This window comes from Solanum tuberosum, unplaced genomic scaffold (genome assembly GCF_000226075.1).
Source record: "Solanum tuberosum cultivar DM 1-3 516 R44 unplaced genomic scaffold, SolTub_3.0 scf00106, whole genome shotgun sequence".
NCBI lineage: Eukaryota > Viridiplantae > Streptophyta > Magnoliopsida > Solanales > Solanaceae > Solanum > Solanum tuberosum.
Genome location: NW_006239032.1, coordinates 899,542 through 915,501, shown reverse-complemented (window position 1 = coordinate 915,501; position 15,960 = coordinate 899,542). Strand labels below are relative to the sequence as shown.

Genomic DNA, 15,960 nt, shown 5'->3' with positions numbered 1-15,960 from the left:
CCTCTTTGCTGAAATGCTTTACTTAAAGATGGAGACTGCAACTAACAGCACATGAAACTTCTTGCTCTTCTAGCAGTGTTTGGTTGTTGCAATGCTCGAATTCTAGACACATGATAGCCCATATCGTTTATTCCAATGTGAAACTACATTTTGGGATCGTTTGTTTCACATGCTAGTTATGTTGGGATTATAATGTAGATATTGTTTATGCGATGAATAATAATGTGGATTGCTATGCAGAAATTGATAATGTAGGGATTGTTATGTGTGAGTGTGACCTTCAAAATTAGCTAAAGCAGCTTATTTCTAGGGTCACATTTCCACCATTATGTAAACACTTATGAGTCTGTTAAATTGTATGTCTAGCAGATCAGAGAATAAATGTACAAATCCTTTGAACATTTTCATTATATAAGAAGACATGCTCCATATATTTAGCCTTTGGTTGCATACAACAAATGATTTTTGACAATTACAACTCCAAATCCAAATATCATATCATGTAATGGGGTTTCTAACTTATCAACCTCCATATCGGAAAAGGACATTTTAAAGGTAAAACATTTACACAAAATCATCGAAAATGGAGACTTATCTTTGAAGTGTTGGACACTTCTCCAGCTTTCTTGGTGGAGAAGATGTCTCAACCTCTATTGTAAAGTCTCGAGGTTTTCCCAGCTTGCCTTGTAGGTAGGTAGGTGCACTGCAAAGCTAGTCGAAAAAGAATGTGTAAATATTTCTTTTTAACATCTCAGGCCTTCACAGGGCTTTTACACATGGTACATGAACAACTCTTTACTATACTATGAGGGGATGTTAAAGTGGAAGAGCCAAGATATGACAAAGGCAAATACCATACAAGCTAAAAGGAAATTCAAGAATCGATGACCATTCAAACAAGTTCGCCTCTCTGAAGAGGAAGATACTTGTACAGGGACTACATTTGTAGCCAAATCATTTATTTCATTAGTTTGTTGTGCTGATTCAATGTCAGTTGGCCCAACAACATTGCGTGCAATTGAATTGCAGATTTCACAAGTCCTGGAAAAATAACTTCAAATGGTTATATATGGCTAAAAAGAACGAAAGATGATTACAAAAAACAACCAGTGCAAAAAAAGGATCTGCAGCATTGACTCAAAACCATCAACAATATGGAAGCACAAGTTTTAAACTAAGGATTGAGCTGCACAAAAGTCATTACAATTGAACATTTTTTTCGGAAGACGTCTATCTTCCTTGTTAAATAATCATCATAAGAGATGAAGTTGAGAAACTAGGATGTTAGCAATTATAGTAACAATGAAGAAGTTATGGCACAAGATGTTAGGTTAGAGAAAAGGAAGCCCTCCATTTATGGAAGTAGGAAGATCCAAAGTAAGAGATGTGATCTTAACATTTGCTAGTAGTTCTTTGGATCCATTAATGGCCATGAATGTTTTAAGACTTGGGGAATAAGTAGCATGTGAGGACAGAAAAGTATAATGCTTCGATGCGAAAAATGAAAATGAACACTTCTTCCTTCAAGGACCATCTCCAGTTTGATAAAGAAATGTATATGCCAAATTTCAGTTAGGAAATAGAAACTAAAGAGTAAAAGTTTATAAAAGCCTATAAGTAAGAAGACTCAACAAAGTACTTACAAATCTGAATCATACCTGTCCTTGCTTTACTCTTTTGCTTTTCATTTTATTCCATCCAGCTTCTTTAATTAACTTTTGTCTCTTTTTCCATTAAATATATCATGAGATCTCTTTCTCAACAAGAACAAGACATAACAGAAGAAAAAAAACATTATTCTTACAGAACATTCACTGATTATCAAAAGCACACACTTGACACTTCCAACATTACAGATCATTTACCGACATCAAAAGCACACACTTCCAACACAACAATCATCAAACCATATCATTGCAAAGATTAATAAAGTGAGAGAATTTTGGACATAACATAAGCCAAAAAATAAGGACATCATGTTGAGATGTCAATCATCACATCTAATATGCAGAACATTTCGTGTTCGAGTTCCCTAGCTACAAACTCGCCTTTGTTAGGGAGGGCTTTATTGGGACTTCCTGACATGAATCCAGATTTAGTCGAGCTCCCTTATATGTACCGGACACCGGATGGAAAATTAAAAAAAATCATCTTAAAAGGTCACATTGATCATAAGTTCAAAATTCACTAACCAACAACAACAAAAATTCAAGATTTGGTTTTTACTTACTTATTTCCCTTGATTTTGAACCATGTTTCAGCACAATGCCTATGTGCAGCAGCCAAATCATCTTTACATGAACATCCCAATTCAATAGCAACCCCATACTCATTTCCACAACTCACCAAACTCAAGTGACAAATCCTACAATCTCTTTCAATTTCCCCCAAATACCCCTTACTTTCATCATCTCCAATTTCTATACCAACTGAATCAGCAGACTCACTGCCACGTGGATAGCTATAATCATCTTGATTAGACCCATCAGCAGTGGAACAAAATTGAGAATAACAAGAACCCTTGTCGGCATCGGAAAAACTGACACTAACGGAGCTCCGGCGACTGTTACCGGAGCACTCTAACTCAACATGGGGTACCTCTAATCTTTCCATTTCAATGACCCAGAAACAGAAAATTCAAGAAAAAGCATTAATCCCCTTGAAAAAGCTGAAGTCTTTAGTAATCTTGAAACTTCAAAGATTTGATTTTTATGATACACTGCATGAGTTGAAGCTACTTCAGCTATAAATTTGATGAATTTAAGGAAGTGGGGTGATGAATTTGGTGATATATTAACTCAAACATCTTAAATTTAGAACCAAAAAAAAAAAAAAAACAGAGAGAAGAAGAGAGATAGAGTTAAAAATAGTGAAAAGAGAGAGGGAAAAGAAGAATAACGTAAAAAGTGAAAGGCTCATGGTTCTGTTCTAATAGCAGTGAGACAGGGAGGAGGGGGGCCTACCCCCAGGGGGTCACAGAGAGGGTAGTGAGATGTGATGTGTGATTATACAGTAGTAGCAGTAGTTGGTGGAGTTTAAAATACATCCATTTAAGATATAGTATGAAGATATTTTTAAGTTAATGAGTCGTTTGATCGGAAACAAGTTATTCTGATGAAGTCGAAGATATCGATAGTCTTGTGTTTCTTTGGAGAGTCCCATAACAGTGAGTTTTTTTTTTCTTTTCAAAAAATGTGGAATCTGAAACTTGATCACAAGAGTCAATATTCTGAAACTGACAAGTAACTCTTACCAAAATATGACTTTTAAGTACATTCACATTCTTACTGAAATGTGAGTGTGAGATCCAATCCAATGGACATAACCACAGTATTATAGGTAGGGGCTAGTTTGGTACAAGGCAAGACTAATTTTAGGATGAGTTTCTCTCGTGATTGGTTAGAATAAAATTGTCGAATAACTTATTGTAGCAATTTCTGAAATAACTTATTTCTGATCAAATGAGCTCTTAGAGATATTGTGGCTTGTAGGCAATCTCCAACACAATTAGTGTGGAATTCGATTCCCCCATTCTTTTTTTCCCTTCTTGTTTCCCTATTCTATATACAATGAAAAATTGTTTTAAAAATAAAATAAATAAATAGTGCATCTAAAAAGTTTCAGTTTATTTTAAGATAATATTTGTAGATCAAAATACTATGTTGCCTCCCTATTTGAGTAAGGAATAAATAGCATTACCTTGTTAACAATTGGTCTCGTGAGTCGTGACTATTCTTAGGCTTGGATTGAATAAGGTTTAGCTACTAGCTAGTGAAGAAAAAGTACTTCATTTAATTTTTACAACAAATAGTGTGATGTATCGCAAATAATTTTTTTATTTTTTAAAATATAAATAAAGTTTGCGGACATTTTAACGTTCTCAGATTTTACTTATGGAAATGCATTGAGTATGTTGTTGTTGTTGTTGTTGTTGTTGTTATGTTCAAGCTAACTTTCGCGCACCTTAACTATTCCATGAGATATCTGTCATCTTCAATCAACAATAGATTTCATGTAATGTAATTAACTTTGTCCATCAAAATTAGGACAAATGAAAAGAAATCACCATGTATTTTTGTCTTTGGTGAAATTCAAACAAAGGTCTCATAGTTTTAACCCCAATTTGTTGACCATTAGGTCACACCTAGGGTGTGAGGGTATGACCTAGTGGTCAAAATATTTTTTTATTTTTTCCATGTTTGGTGGATCAAAATGTCTTTACTAATATTTTCTCCAAAAAAAAAAAGTACCTTAAAAATGAGGAAAAATGACTTTCCGTATGAAAAATAAGTTTCATAAATGATATTTCAATATTGTCTCCTCTTTGTGCACCCAACACAGCAACCCCCACCCCTTCATCATCCCACCCCGTCACCCCACTCCCCAGCCCCAACCCATCACATAATATTTTGCTACATTGTATATAACTATTATCGAGGTAATATCTTTTTAGTCACATACCAAACACTAAAATATAAGCAAGTAAATTTTCATATTTAAAAAAAAAATCATTTTCTAAAAAAAATATTTTTTTGAAAACATTTTCCTTACCGGCTGCAAGATATTACTTTCATTTCAACAGAAAATATTTTTGGTGCTTGAAAAAACAGAAAATATAGAATAAAAATAAAATTAATGACGTGTTTTGTGGTTTTCCATTTTTTAACCATTACACACGGAATGGTTGTTGTAATAAGATTAAATTCAAGCAGGCAAATTAATTAATGCCTTTTTTTCTTGTTATTTTTCTTTTCCTTTTTTAACTATATCTATTATTGGAGTTGGTGTTGAGTGATGACAATCATAATTAATTGGCAACCATCGACCACTTCATGTTTTAGGCCTATTCTTTAATTATACTTTTTTTGAAAAATGCAAGAATTTTTTTTTTTTTTAATAACACATGTTTCTATAGCTAATACATGAAATTTTAAGACACAATGATTTTATTAAGTGCAATACATACTGTTACAAGTTACAACTTACAACAACATCAACATACACAGTGTATCCTATAAGTGGATCGGAGTCTGGGAAGGATGATGTACATAATCTTACTCTTATCTTGTGAAAAAGAAAAGAGACGATTGTTTCCGAGCCTATTATTAGAAAATTAGAGTAAGTAATTAGTACTTAGTTAGGAGCAGGGGCAGCAGCATCTTCATCAGCAGCTCCATTGCTTGATAGCTCAATCATTGTACGATGTGGGCCGTTCTTCTGCTTCTTGCATAACTCTGGCAAAAATATTCCTACACATTTCCAACATACATATAAAATAGCACCTAGGACGCAACGTAGGATGCACATTTCCAACAATTGTCACGTAGGATGCATATATCTACTTATTTAACTTTACATGTTTAAGTGTCTATTTGTGTATACCAAAAGCTGGAGGACATAAATATAACGCGTTTACATATAATACCTAAATTAAATTCAAATAGTGAATGTAGCTGTCATCTATTGCTTGTCTGAATTAAGAAGGAAGTGGTCTTAATCAACTAAAGATTATATTCCATTACTATTAAAGGAATGTCACTTGACCCAAGCAAAAGTATACTTAACTGAAAGCAACAAGCTTTGTTAAGCACGATATCTCCAAATTAAACTCATTACGAAGCAAAAAATAGATTACGTTTTAAAAAAAATGATAATCATCAATTCTCGACCCAAAAATTCATTTTTAGCATTTCTAATTAATGAAAGTAAATTTGAATTTGTTATATATATATATATATATACAAACACTTCTCCAAAATTCATTTATAAGCAAATTACTCCTAAGAAGTTGCCCCTTCCTTTCCACTCTATACGACACATACCAACTACAATGTTTTTATTTTAATTTCCTCATTTGGATTTGCGCTCAGAAGTTTAGTAATTTTTTATATGATCAAAGTCTATTCTCATAGACACGAACATAAGGAAGCCTGATTAATTCAGATTCGTATTGAGAAATATCACTTTAGATATCAAAGACAAAGACGACTCCATTCTCATGAGGACACAAATACAAGAGTACCTGATTAAATCCAGATTCATGCCGAGAAGTCTCACTTTAAATATTAAAGACGACTCAATTCTTAAGGCACAAACACGACGATACATCAAGGTTGGAAAAGTACATACACATCCCACTTGTAAGATTACACTGGATGATTAATATGTTTGTTGTTATGGTGTTTTTAAAAGAAATTTAAAAAATGATGTATGTTATGAATGAGACAATGTTGTTACCTTCTCCAGCAGCCAAATGGAAGTAAAGATCAACAATGTTATCACAATTTTTGTAACAAGCAGGGGAACAAAGCTTGGTAGCAAACTGAACCTCAAGCAATGCATCAGAAGAAATTCCAACAGAGTTTCACAAGCATCAACACATTCATCTGTCTCAATGTGTTCCTTCATTTTTGTAACAACAACATTAGATGTCTTACATTGGTACTCAACCTTCCCATTTCTCCCTGCTGAATTTTCCAACAAACACCTCTTCCCTGATGTCGAAATTGCGAATGCACAAACATTCGTTGACAAATCCTCACACACAAAATCCCCTGAAACGATACAAATCAACACATAGATCATCAGCAATATAATTACTAAGTACTTGACAAGTGTGTTACATGTCAGGTTGTCACGAATTTGGTTCATGAAAAATAAATCAGGCCTAGGGATGTATCTGTACATAATGTAATTTTAAAATGTTATAGTTTAACTTTATAAATAATTGGGATAAGGGTCTGAAAAATATCCCAACTTTGGTCGAATTTGCTGTTGCGATACTAAACTTTCGTGAGGACCTATTACCTTCTTAGACTATTTAATACCGTATTTTAAACATATATATTTGCCCACGTGGACATAAAAAATAATGTAAAATTATAAATAGTAATGTGTCTACGTGGGCACATATATACCTTTAAAATACACTATTAAATAGTTCAAGGGCTAAAAAATACGATATTAAATAGTCTAGGGAGGTAATAGGTCCTTACGAAAGATTAGTATCGCAACAGTAAATTCGACCAAAGTTGGGATATTTTTCAGACCCTTATCCCTAAATAATTTGATCACATATATATAATTCATAACATATGTGTATTATTGAGATCTCAATTGAGAAATGAATTTAATTAACTAAATGCATGTTACAATTCATAATTATGTAAGTAATATATCGTTTTTTTTTCTTTTTGTGGTTTTTTTTGGTACAATCGTGATACAAAGATGTGAATTCTTTTGTGTGCGTGAATAAAAAGAGTATTAAATATAGAGTATATATAGTAAACGTACCCAAAGCTAGGGGTGTTCATGGTTTGGATAAAAACCCATCTAAACCGAAAAACCAAACCAAACCGATTTAATTTGAGTTTTGGTTTGGTTTGGTTTTAGATTGTTAAGAACCGATAGTATTTGGTTTGGTTATGATTTTGTTCGAAAAAAATCGAAGAAATAACCGAACCGAACCGAACCAACAAGTTATATACATAAATTTTATTATTATACATACATAATATATTATATTCATAAACAATTTTAAAGATTTTATATATGTTTCATCAAAATTTATTTATAATTTACTTATGAAAGAAAAAATAGTCCAAGGTGAGAACATTTTTCTTATTGGTTTCATGTATACGAGTGTCTATGGAAATTCTTTGTGGGACTGAAAATGTCATTGTCTCTTCCTTCTATGCCAAAATAGTGAATTTTGAAGTTTTATTCAGTAAATTCAATGATCGAAAGTTCTGTAATGCCAATCATTCTAATTATTTTTTTGTTTGAATGGATTGTTGTCACTTTTTTCACGTTTTGAATGAATTGTTTCTTTTATTTTTATTTATGGTTAATAACCGAACCAAACCAAACCGATAAATGTATATTATATTTGGTTTGGTTTGGTTTTGATAATTTTAAAATCGATTAAGTTGGTTTGATTTTGGTTTTGACCAATAACCGACCCAAACCAAACCGTGAACACCCCCACCCAAAGCGCCTTGAAGTAAAAGGGCACTAACAAAGAAAATAATGGAGAAGTATTTAATTGAGAATGTCATTTTCTATCAAATTTTTTTTTAAAATTATTATTATTATTATTATTATTATTTTGGTTTTGTGTTGAGGAAGAATGGAGGAGTTTATTGAATTTATATAGGGAGGTCATGAGGAGGAGGAGATTGCGGTATGATCTATAAACGTTAGGCCAATGGCTTAGTTCGTTTTCTTTAATTTTCGTGGATGCTATATATTACTCTTTTTCTTCCTTTTTTTTAAATATATATATATATATATATATTCTAGGACTTGGATCCGATTACTTAGAACAATTTAACTTGATCGACCATCTTGGTAAACGTATACCCCTGCATTATATATAACATTTTCTCTTATGTAGTGCACAATTTTTCTACAGAAGTTAACAAAATCGAATCGAAAAAATCCTATAGGTTGAAAATTCCTAGTTCTAATTCAGTTTGATATTTGAAAAATACGAACCAAAGCTATCCAGTTAAACCCCTAATCTTTTAGATGTTGAGTGTTTGATGGGTACGTGTAGTACTAAACTTTACACTAGTAGAATAATTCATGAGGAAGCAATAGTACATGTACATGTATGGAAAAAAGTGTTCTAAAACATGCTTACAAAATATCGTAATATTCATGTATTATTTTTCGTGATATGACAATTCCTTTATTATTTACTACTTATTGCATAAATAATATTTAAACTTGAAACCTCAATGTGAATTTTGAACTCCCTAAACAACTAAATCAATCTCTAGTAATTGTGTTCAATAGATTCAAATTCTATATATATTGCAACTTTTTCCCGAGGAGATTAGGGTGAACCCTTGAAAATTTAGTATGTGTTTAACCTTAAGTGTCACGATCCAGACCGTCGTGATTGGCACCCACACTAACTCTCCGGTGGGAGAACCACTACTACAACCCAAACCAAGCAACTAAACCAAAAACTAAGCATTTAAGTTACGGAAGCAAGTTAAATAGCTAAAGACTGAAGTTCCCATAAACTTCCAAAAGATCTAACAACTAAACAATGCGGAAAATACACCTAGAACCTGAAAGTCAATATACCAAAACATCTAAAGTTCAACAAGTCTAAACAAGAAGGGATACAATCCCAAACTAATGAACTAATAACTACCTAGAAAGTCTAAGTCCGAAATGTGGACATAGACAGAAAGAGAACTCATGGCAGTCCGGAAGAACTGGCTCACCCTTGAATTCGAACGACGATCACTAATCTTCTAAGCGAGGTCTGTCAATAGCCGCTTAAAGATGCCCTGTACTCAACAAAGAAAGAGCAAGTGCAGTATCGGTACACAATCACAATGTCCTAGTAGGATCACACGACTATCCCACTAAGTGTAACATACATAAGTCAATACAACAATATAATCACATGCATATATCGAACATATACAATATCATCATCATTTACGAACAACAAACAGTTTCATATTTCTCAAGATACACAATTATATCAATTCATTGGCCCTCTCATGAAATCCAAACCCAAACTGTTAGCATACCGAAACGTGGTACCCGATCCAATGATTATGCCGGAACGTGGCAATCGATCCCATAATTATGCCGGAACGTGGCAACCGATCCAAGTTAGTGTGTCAGAATACAACACCCGATCCATTCAACAAGCCGCAATCACAATCACAAAGTACATTCTCATAATCATACAATTATCAAGTTTGATTCATGGCATTCATCATTCATATATCCTCATTTACAATTAATGTGATCAATAATGCAACATTCTCATACATACATGTATCATAATGAAGCAAGAACAAACATACATCACACAATCATAGAATCACAACCATTACCTACCTCGAAACAAGCTTGAAACCCTAAGAAATTTGATCATTTTCTTTCCGAATTTGTTCCGCTTGTTCTTGGTCTACAAACAATCAATATAATACGGGAATCAATAAACAATTACTAATTACCTGGATTACTAACAATTCTTACAACCCTAGATCATACCCATAATCCCACTACCCAAATTAGGGTTTTTCCCACCATAATTCTTAGATCAAAAGTCTCCCACATCGATATTTACTCATTAGATTACGTTCTACGGATCGGAAAATGGATTCGGGGAGTTAAAACCTTACCTTTAGCCTTAAAGATGGTGGAAAACTGTCAAGAATCGCCTGGGGTTCGTCTCCTTACTCTCAAAGTCAAAAAATGCAGAATAAAGATGTTTTGGGGTTTATTTTCGACTTAAGTCTCGTCGGGCCCGCCACAGTAGTCCCCACCCCGATATAGCGGCCCCGCCCTGGCGACAGAAATCACCGCCAAAGCGGCTTGCACGAAACATTGAGCTATTTTAATAATTCCAATACCCCCATTTCACAACATGCCTTCAACCAACGACACTCAGAAACTACCCATTCACGCTAAGATCAATTTTGGGAGTTCTACTCACCTGAATTCAATTCCGTAAAGTCGTACGGATTCCTTAACGCCTTATCTATCTACTTATGTGATCAATGTCATAATTAGATCACCCAATTTCTACCAGATTTCCCTAGGCTTTAATGACTCTGATTTCGTCCAAATTTGGACTAGGTTGGAAAATTCCAAGTTACTATGAAAAAGTTTTCCGACCCAAAATTTTTCTCCATTGGCTTTTCTATAACGACGGTACCTGGTCGTTACATTAAGTCATGCTTGAATTGCGTGATTAAACGAATGGGGTAAGTAGTGGTGGCAAATGGGCGGGTTGGGTTAAATTTGGGTGTGTTGAAAATGGGTCAACATAAAATGGGTAATAATTCAACCCTCCCATATTTGATATGGGTAAAAATGGATTGGGTAAAATACTAGTTTACCCATATTTCATGAGTAAATAGTACTCTACTTAAGAATTCAACATGGAAAAAATATTTTAGTCTTTTTTTAGATGAAAAATGTTGAAAATGCTTCATTTAGTTTTATTGTATAATAAAAGTCCAAAAAAACAATCCTAACTTTTCAATATAGAATAAATTTATGTAATAACAAGGGGAAAATATTTTTAATTTCAAAGTAAATGAATAGTTGCATTTTAGGACTAAAACATGCTTAATGCACTTTAAGGCTTAAGCAATGTCAATACTAATACATGATTTGCTTATTTTACACTATTATTTATTATCCAATATAAAATTAAACAAATATAAAATATAATTATAATTAACAAAAGAAATGTACATTTAAAATATATATTTTTGGAGGGCCAAAGACTTCACCTTTTCAATTATAGAGAAAAATAATTAGTTCTATAGAAGAACATAAAAAGGAAGAGAAGTTATAAATTTTCTTAGTGATATCATGAATTTTGAGTGAATAAAAGTTAGAAGCTTAACCCATTTGGCTAATTCATATTCTACCCATAGTTTACCCATATTTTTATGGGTATCAACCCATATTTTACCCATGTAAAAAGTCACCCAACCCATTAAAATAAGGGTGAGTTGAGCGGATTATCAAAACATGGGCTCATTTTGCCGGCACTAGGGTAAGGTATTGAAATATTAGTGGAAATATGGTTGCTTTGTTATAGGCAATGACAAGAAAGTGATTTTAATTTAAAAGGAGCCTTAGGAGTTAGGACCACGGAAAATTGAAAAAACCTATCCAAGGGGCTAATGATTAAAATAAGTGGCCACAATATTAATGCCTAATACCAAAAAGAATGTACAACTTTCAGTGTATGAAAAATTTGATAAATTAACTCTTGAAGTAAAAAGGTCATAATGCTTAAAACCGTCGAAACTCTATGCAAAAAGTTATTGCCATTTCTTCTTTTTTATTGAAATGGTCTGATGGATCTTTGTAGACCAAATCAGAGGCGAATCCAAAATTTGAAAACTCTGGGTGCATCAATATTATCTTAATTTAGCATTATTGAAACTTTCAATAGTCAAGGTGAGTTTGTTCTACTTAATGATCATGAGTTCGAATCCCTTATCTAGCAATTTTAATATTACAAATAAGCCCCCTTTAAATTCTCAACTTAATATAAAAACAGTAAAGTATGGTTCTGGTTTGGTTTGAACCCAAGTCACAAGGGGGGATTCTTTGCTTTGTGTCAGTGGTACAAAGTGTCATTCTATTCTTTTCATGAGTGTACTATTACTTATATTTAATTTTTGCGAGTTTCTCTAGATAAATAAATAAATAAATATATATATATATATATATATATGATATTTTTTTGATGTTGAGTTGAAAAAATATGTGATTACGTGCGCTTAAAAGTGAGTAAATATAATATTTTTTAAATTTAAGTGCTCGTGGAGACGAGCGGATGCTTGACTCACCATGTCTTACCAAAAAAAATTGAATTGAATAGTAACCATGCAACTTACGACGTAAATGTTGTAATGATGTGCTTGGACACTTTCGGATCTTTGAATTGTTTAATGTTAAGTGACTCGAGATTTTAAATGTAAAATATTTGAAATTAGTCTCTTAAAGTGTTTCACACATATGCCTTGTATGGTCACTTTATGTTGATGTCTCTTGATTGAGTTGATATGCCAATTAGTGTTGTTGGTGACCCAAAAGGAAGGGTTGGGCCAATGCAAAATGTTACTACTTCACTTTAAATCTCCAAAAGCTTTGAAGTGACCAAAATGAAGGTTGAGAGTCATTTTTGACACAAGATATTTAAATGTTCACAAGCTTTTAGTGACCTAGAAAAAGATGATGGGGTCATGTGTGTGTAATCTATATTTGATTACTTGTGAGTGCATGATGATGTGTTCGGAGTGGCTCAAATACATTAGCGGCCTACTTAAGACAAATGTAAATGGAAGCGTTAAATTTTATTTTATTTTTAAATGAAGTTTATTTTGTTTGAAATTAGGATATGAAGTTAAAATTTTGTTTCGATATGCAATTTGAATTTTTTAAGTTATAATAGTATTAATTTTTTAATATACATGAAAACCCCACTAGTTGTGAAAACTATCATAATTTCTCCAATTCTTACACGATCTTACCAAATGAAACAAATCATAGCTCATAAACAAAATATCAAAATATTCACCGCATTGATAATAAATCACATTTTTTCATGTTCCTTTTATAAATAAATGCTTGTAATTACAAACTTTAACATATGCATAATTTTGTTTTCTAAAGATTCCCCCGTCAACAATAGTAGTAACTAATTATTCTTTCACATAATATGAACAATCTCTTCATAATCGTTTTTAAAATAAAATAAAATAATATATATATATATATATATATATATGCATCAAATTTTACATTTCAAAAGTTGAAATCCCAGATCATGATTTTTAGAGAATTTGAAATTAAATTTCAAATTATAATTCCAAATTGCATATTCAATAATTAATTTTAAATCATGACTTCATATCGTATGTCCAAACACAAGTTAGACACCATCAAATCTATGTTTGTACTGATGAAATTGTGTGGTGTAGATTGTTGCTCCGCCAGTGGAACCCAAATGATGCTGTTTGTTCTGATTTTCTTATTTTATTTGAATTTTTTTTTTATTTGAAGAAATGACAGAATATTATTTTTATAATTAGTTTTAATTTTCCTAAAGGAAAAATATAAATCTTTCATATTTGACTAATCCTTTGATTCTTTGAGTAAAAGATTTTGGACTCTTATAAACTGAGATTCAGCTTGTCTTCTCACTTTACGTTATACACAATGTACTTTTTTACTGTTGAAGAGTCTTGTTTACGGGGTTGATACTTTTGTACTATTCATTATATTAGCGAATTGCTCATATGTAGATCAATTGATCAAGCCATGTTGAATTGCTGTCTCTTTTAATATGCTTTTTCTTTATTGTCTTATTTATTGCCGTCTAATCTTTGGTCTCTACTTTGTTAGCTTTTGTATGACACTTGGTTATTTTGATCCTAACAATGTGATCACACTTTTTTATAGTATTTTTTACGTAACACGAACTTATTTTTACTACTATGTTTTTGCGCTCGTCATTTAAGCATTCTTGATACATTTTTGAGTTTTGACATGAAGATACACCAAGTATTTTTCATCTTATACAATTGTACTTCAGTATTAATGCTCCATCAATGCTTATTGCACTATAATTTGATATGATTCTACTATGTTATACATGAACATGGAATATATCTTTGTTGCATTCTTGAAACGTGCAATGTTGTCACTTTAAATGTTAGGCGTGCTAACGTAGTGGTATGTATTATTGGTCGATAAACTCTGATATCGTATATCTTCTGACACATGTCATTCATTGATTTGGTGTAAACACCCTATGTTTTTACATTTATTAGAATTGAAGGATGTTATTTTAGAAATACTCCCAAGGGAAAATTTCATTTTGCAGGATTCCTAACTAGGATTGTCCCAATTTTTGTGATAGTAAAAATCAAACAACTAGGAAAAAAGTATAAAAAGAGATAATTGATGCAATCCCAATAGAATAATATTCATTCAGTTTTTGATGTAGATCACAAATCCAAGGGAATTAGAAATAAACCCAAATTCCCCCCACATCCTTCTTTTTTTCACCATATAAAAACACAACATTGGCAATATATTTTTTTTAAAATAGAAAGTAATGGAAAATGTGTATATGTTGTAGTATTACAATTTTTTCAAATGTGTGTTGGAACAAATTAGAAAGAAACAGGGGACGGAGCTGGAGCATCAGCTGCACCTTCCATTGGACCTCCATTGCTCGATAGCTCAGCCATGGCACGGTGTGGGTTAGTCCTCTGTTTGTTGCATAAATCAGGCAAATACACACCTGAACAATCGCGATATCATAAAATTAATTTTGTAACTCAAAAATAACTCAATTGCGCGATGTTTAAAATATTGTTACCTTCACCAGCAGCTAAGTTGAAGTAAAGGTCAATAATGTTGGCACAATGATGGTAACAATCAAGGGAGCAAAGTTTTGAGGTAAATTGAGAATCAAGCAGAGCATCAGAAGAAATTCCAACAGAGTTTCTATCGACGCCACAAGCATCGACACATTCATCTGTCTCAATGTGTTCCCTCATGTTTGCAACAACAACCTCAGATGTCTTGCATTGGTACTCAACTTTCCCATCGTTCCCTGATGAATTTTCCAACAAACACCTTTTGGCTGATGTCGCGATCGCGAATCCACATACATTTGTTGGCAATTCCTCACAGATGAAACTCCCTGAAGATCAACAAACCAAATTAACCATATTTGTACAAATAATTAGGAGATTCAATTGAAACGTTTACATCATGCTATATATTCAAAGAAATAAAAAGACGATGCAAATCTTGGACCCCACATATAACATGAGCTTTAGTGCACCTGACTGTCCTCTTTTTTATACAACTTTATGAAATACATACCTAGAGTGCCTTGGAGAAAAAGGGTGCTAACAAAGAAAAGAATGAAAGATGATCTCATAATATAAGTCATTTCTATTCTTTTTCCTATGTTATATGATAATTTTATTGGGTTGTTAATGTTGATGATGAACTCAAGGAAAAGAATAGATTGAAGAACTAATGGTTCTTGAGATGAAGATTAATGAAGGGGTTACTTGAATATATATAGGGAAATATTAGGAGGAGAAAGAGGAGGAAAATGCGCTATCTACTTTAAATTTTTTTGTTACTTTTTTAGTTAGTTTATTTTTTAATGTATTTTATTTTTGTGGATACTATTGATTTTATTTTTTTAAAAAAGAACTTTCAACTTGTAATAATGTATATTCCTTTCTACATTTTGACGAATTCTATGAAATTGGTATGCACGAAGAGAGGGGGAAGGGTTTTTTGTAGAAGTTAGTGGAGCCCACGCGTTTATATCAGTAATTTATTTAGTTTATAATTTAATTTTATTCCTTATTATTAATTAAATATTGTTTTGTTGATTCTCTTGTTTATTTGTTTGTTGTAAATTTG

The 15,960-nt window shown here is 32.3% G+C and overlaps 2 protein-coding genes and 1 pseudogene across 2 annotated transcripts; all 3 read right to left on the bottom strand.

The window, feature by feature from the left end:
- Positions 1–384: 384 nt before the first annotated feature.
- LOC102591798 (uncharacterized) lies at positions 385–2,891 on the bottom strand. The gene is made up of 2 exons (XM_006349417.2): positions 2,231–2,891; positions 385–1,041 (listed from the first exon to the last, which is right to left on the bottom strand). The coding sequence occupies exons 1-2, from the start codon at positions 2,611–2,613 to the stop codon at positions 804–806; spliced, it is 621 nt and encodes a 206-aa protein (XP_006349479.1). The 5' UTR covers positions 2,614–2,891; the 3' UTR covers positions 385–803.
- A 2,242-nt stretch (positions 2,892–5,133) lies between these two features.
- Positions 5,134–8,057, bottom strand: LOC102591457 (uncharacterized; annotated as a pseudogene).
- Positions 8,058–14,466: 6,409 nt separating this feature from the next.
- LOC102591129 (uncharacterized) lies at positions 14,467–15,561 on the bottom strand. The gene is made up of 3 exons (XM_006349416.2): positions 15,403–15,561; positions 14,891–15,217; positions 14,467–14,812 (listed from the first exon to the last, which is right to left on the bottom strand). The coding sequence occupies exons 1-3, from the start codon at positions 15,470–15,472 to the stop codon at positions 14,682–14,684; spliced, it is 528 nt and encodes a 175-aa protein (XP_006349478.1). The 5' UTR covers positions 15,473–15,561; the 3' UTR covers positions 14,467–14,681.
- Positions 15,562–15,960: the final 399 nt, after the last annotated feature.

Coding starts and splice junctions, on each gene's coding strand:
- LOC102591129 (XM_006349416.2), bottom strand. CDS start 15,472: ATGACTTATATTATGAGATCATCTTTCATTCTTTTCTTTGTTAGCACC. Junction 15,218..15,402: donor TTTTCTCCAAGGCACTCTAG/GTATGTATTTCA, acceptor GTTGATCTTCAG/GGAGTTTCATCTGTGAGGAA. Junction 14,813..14,890: donor CAACTTAGCTGCTGGTGAAG/GTAACAATATTT, acceptor GCGATTGTTCAG/GTGTGTATTTGCCTGATTTA.
- LOC102591798 (XM_006349417.2), bottom strand. CDS start 2,613: ATGGAAAGATTAGAGGTACCCCATGTTGAGTTAGAGTGCTCCGGTAAC. Junction 1,042..2,230: donor TTCAAAATCAAGGGAAATAA/GTAAGTAAAAAC, acceptor TTATTTTTCCAG/GACTTGTGAAATCTGCAATT.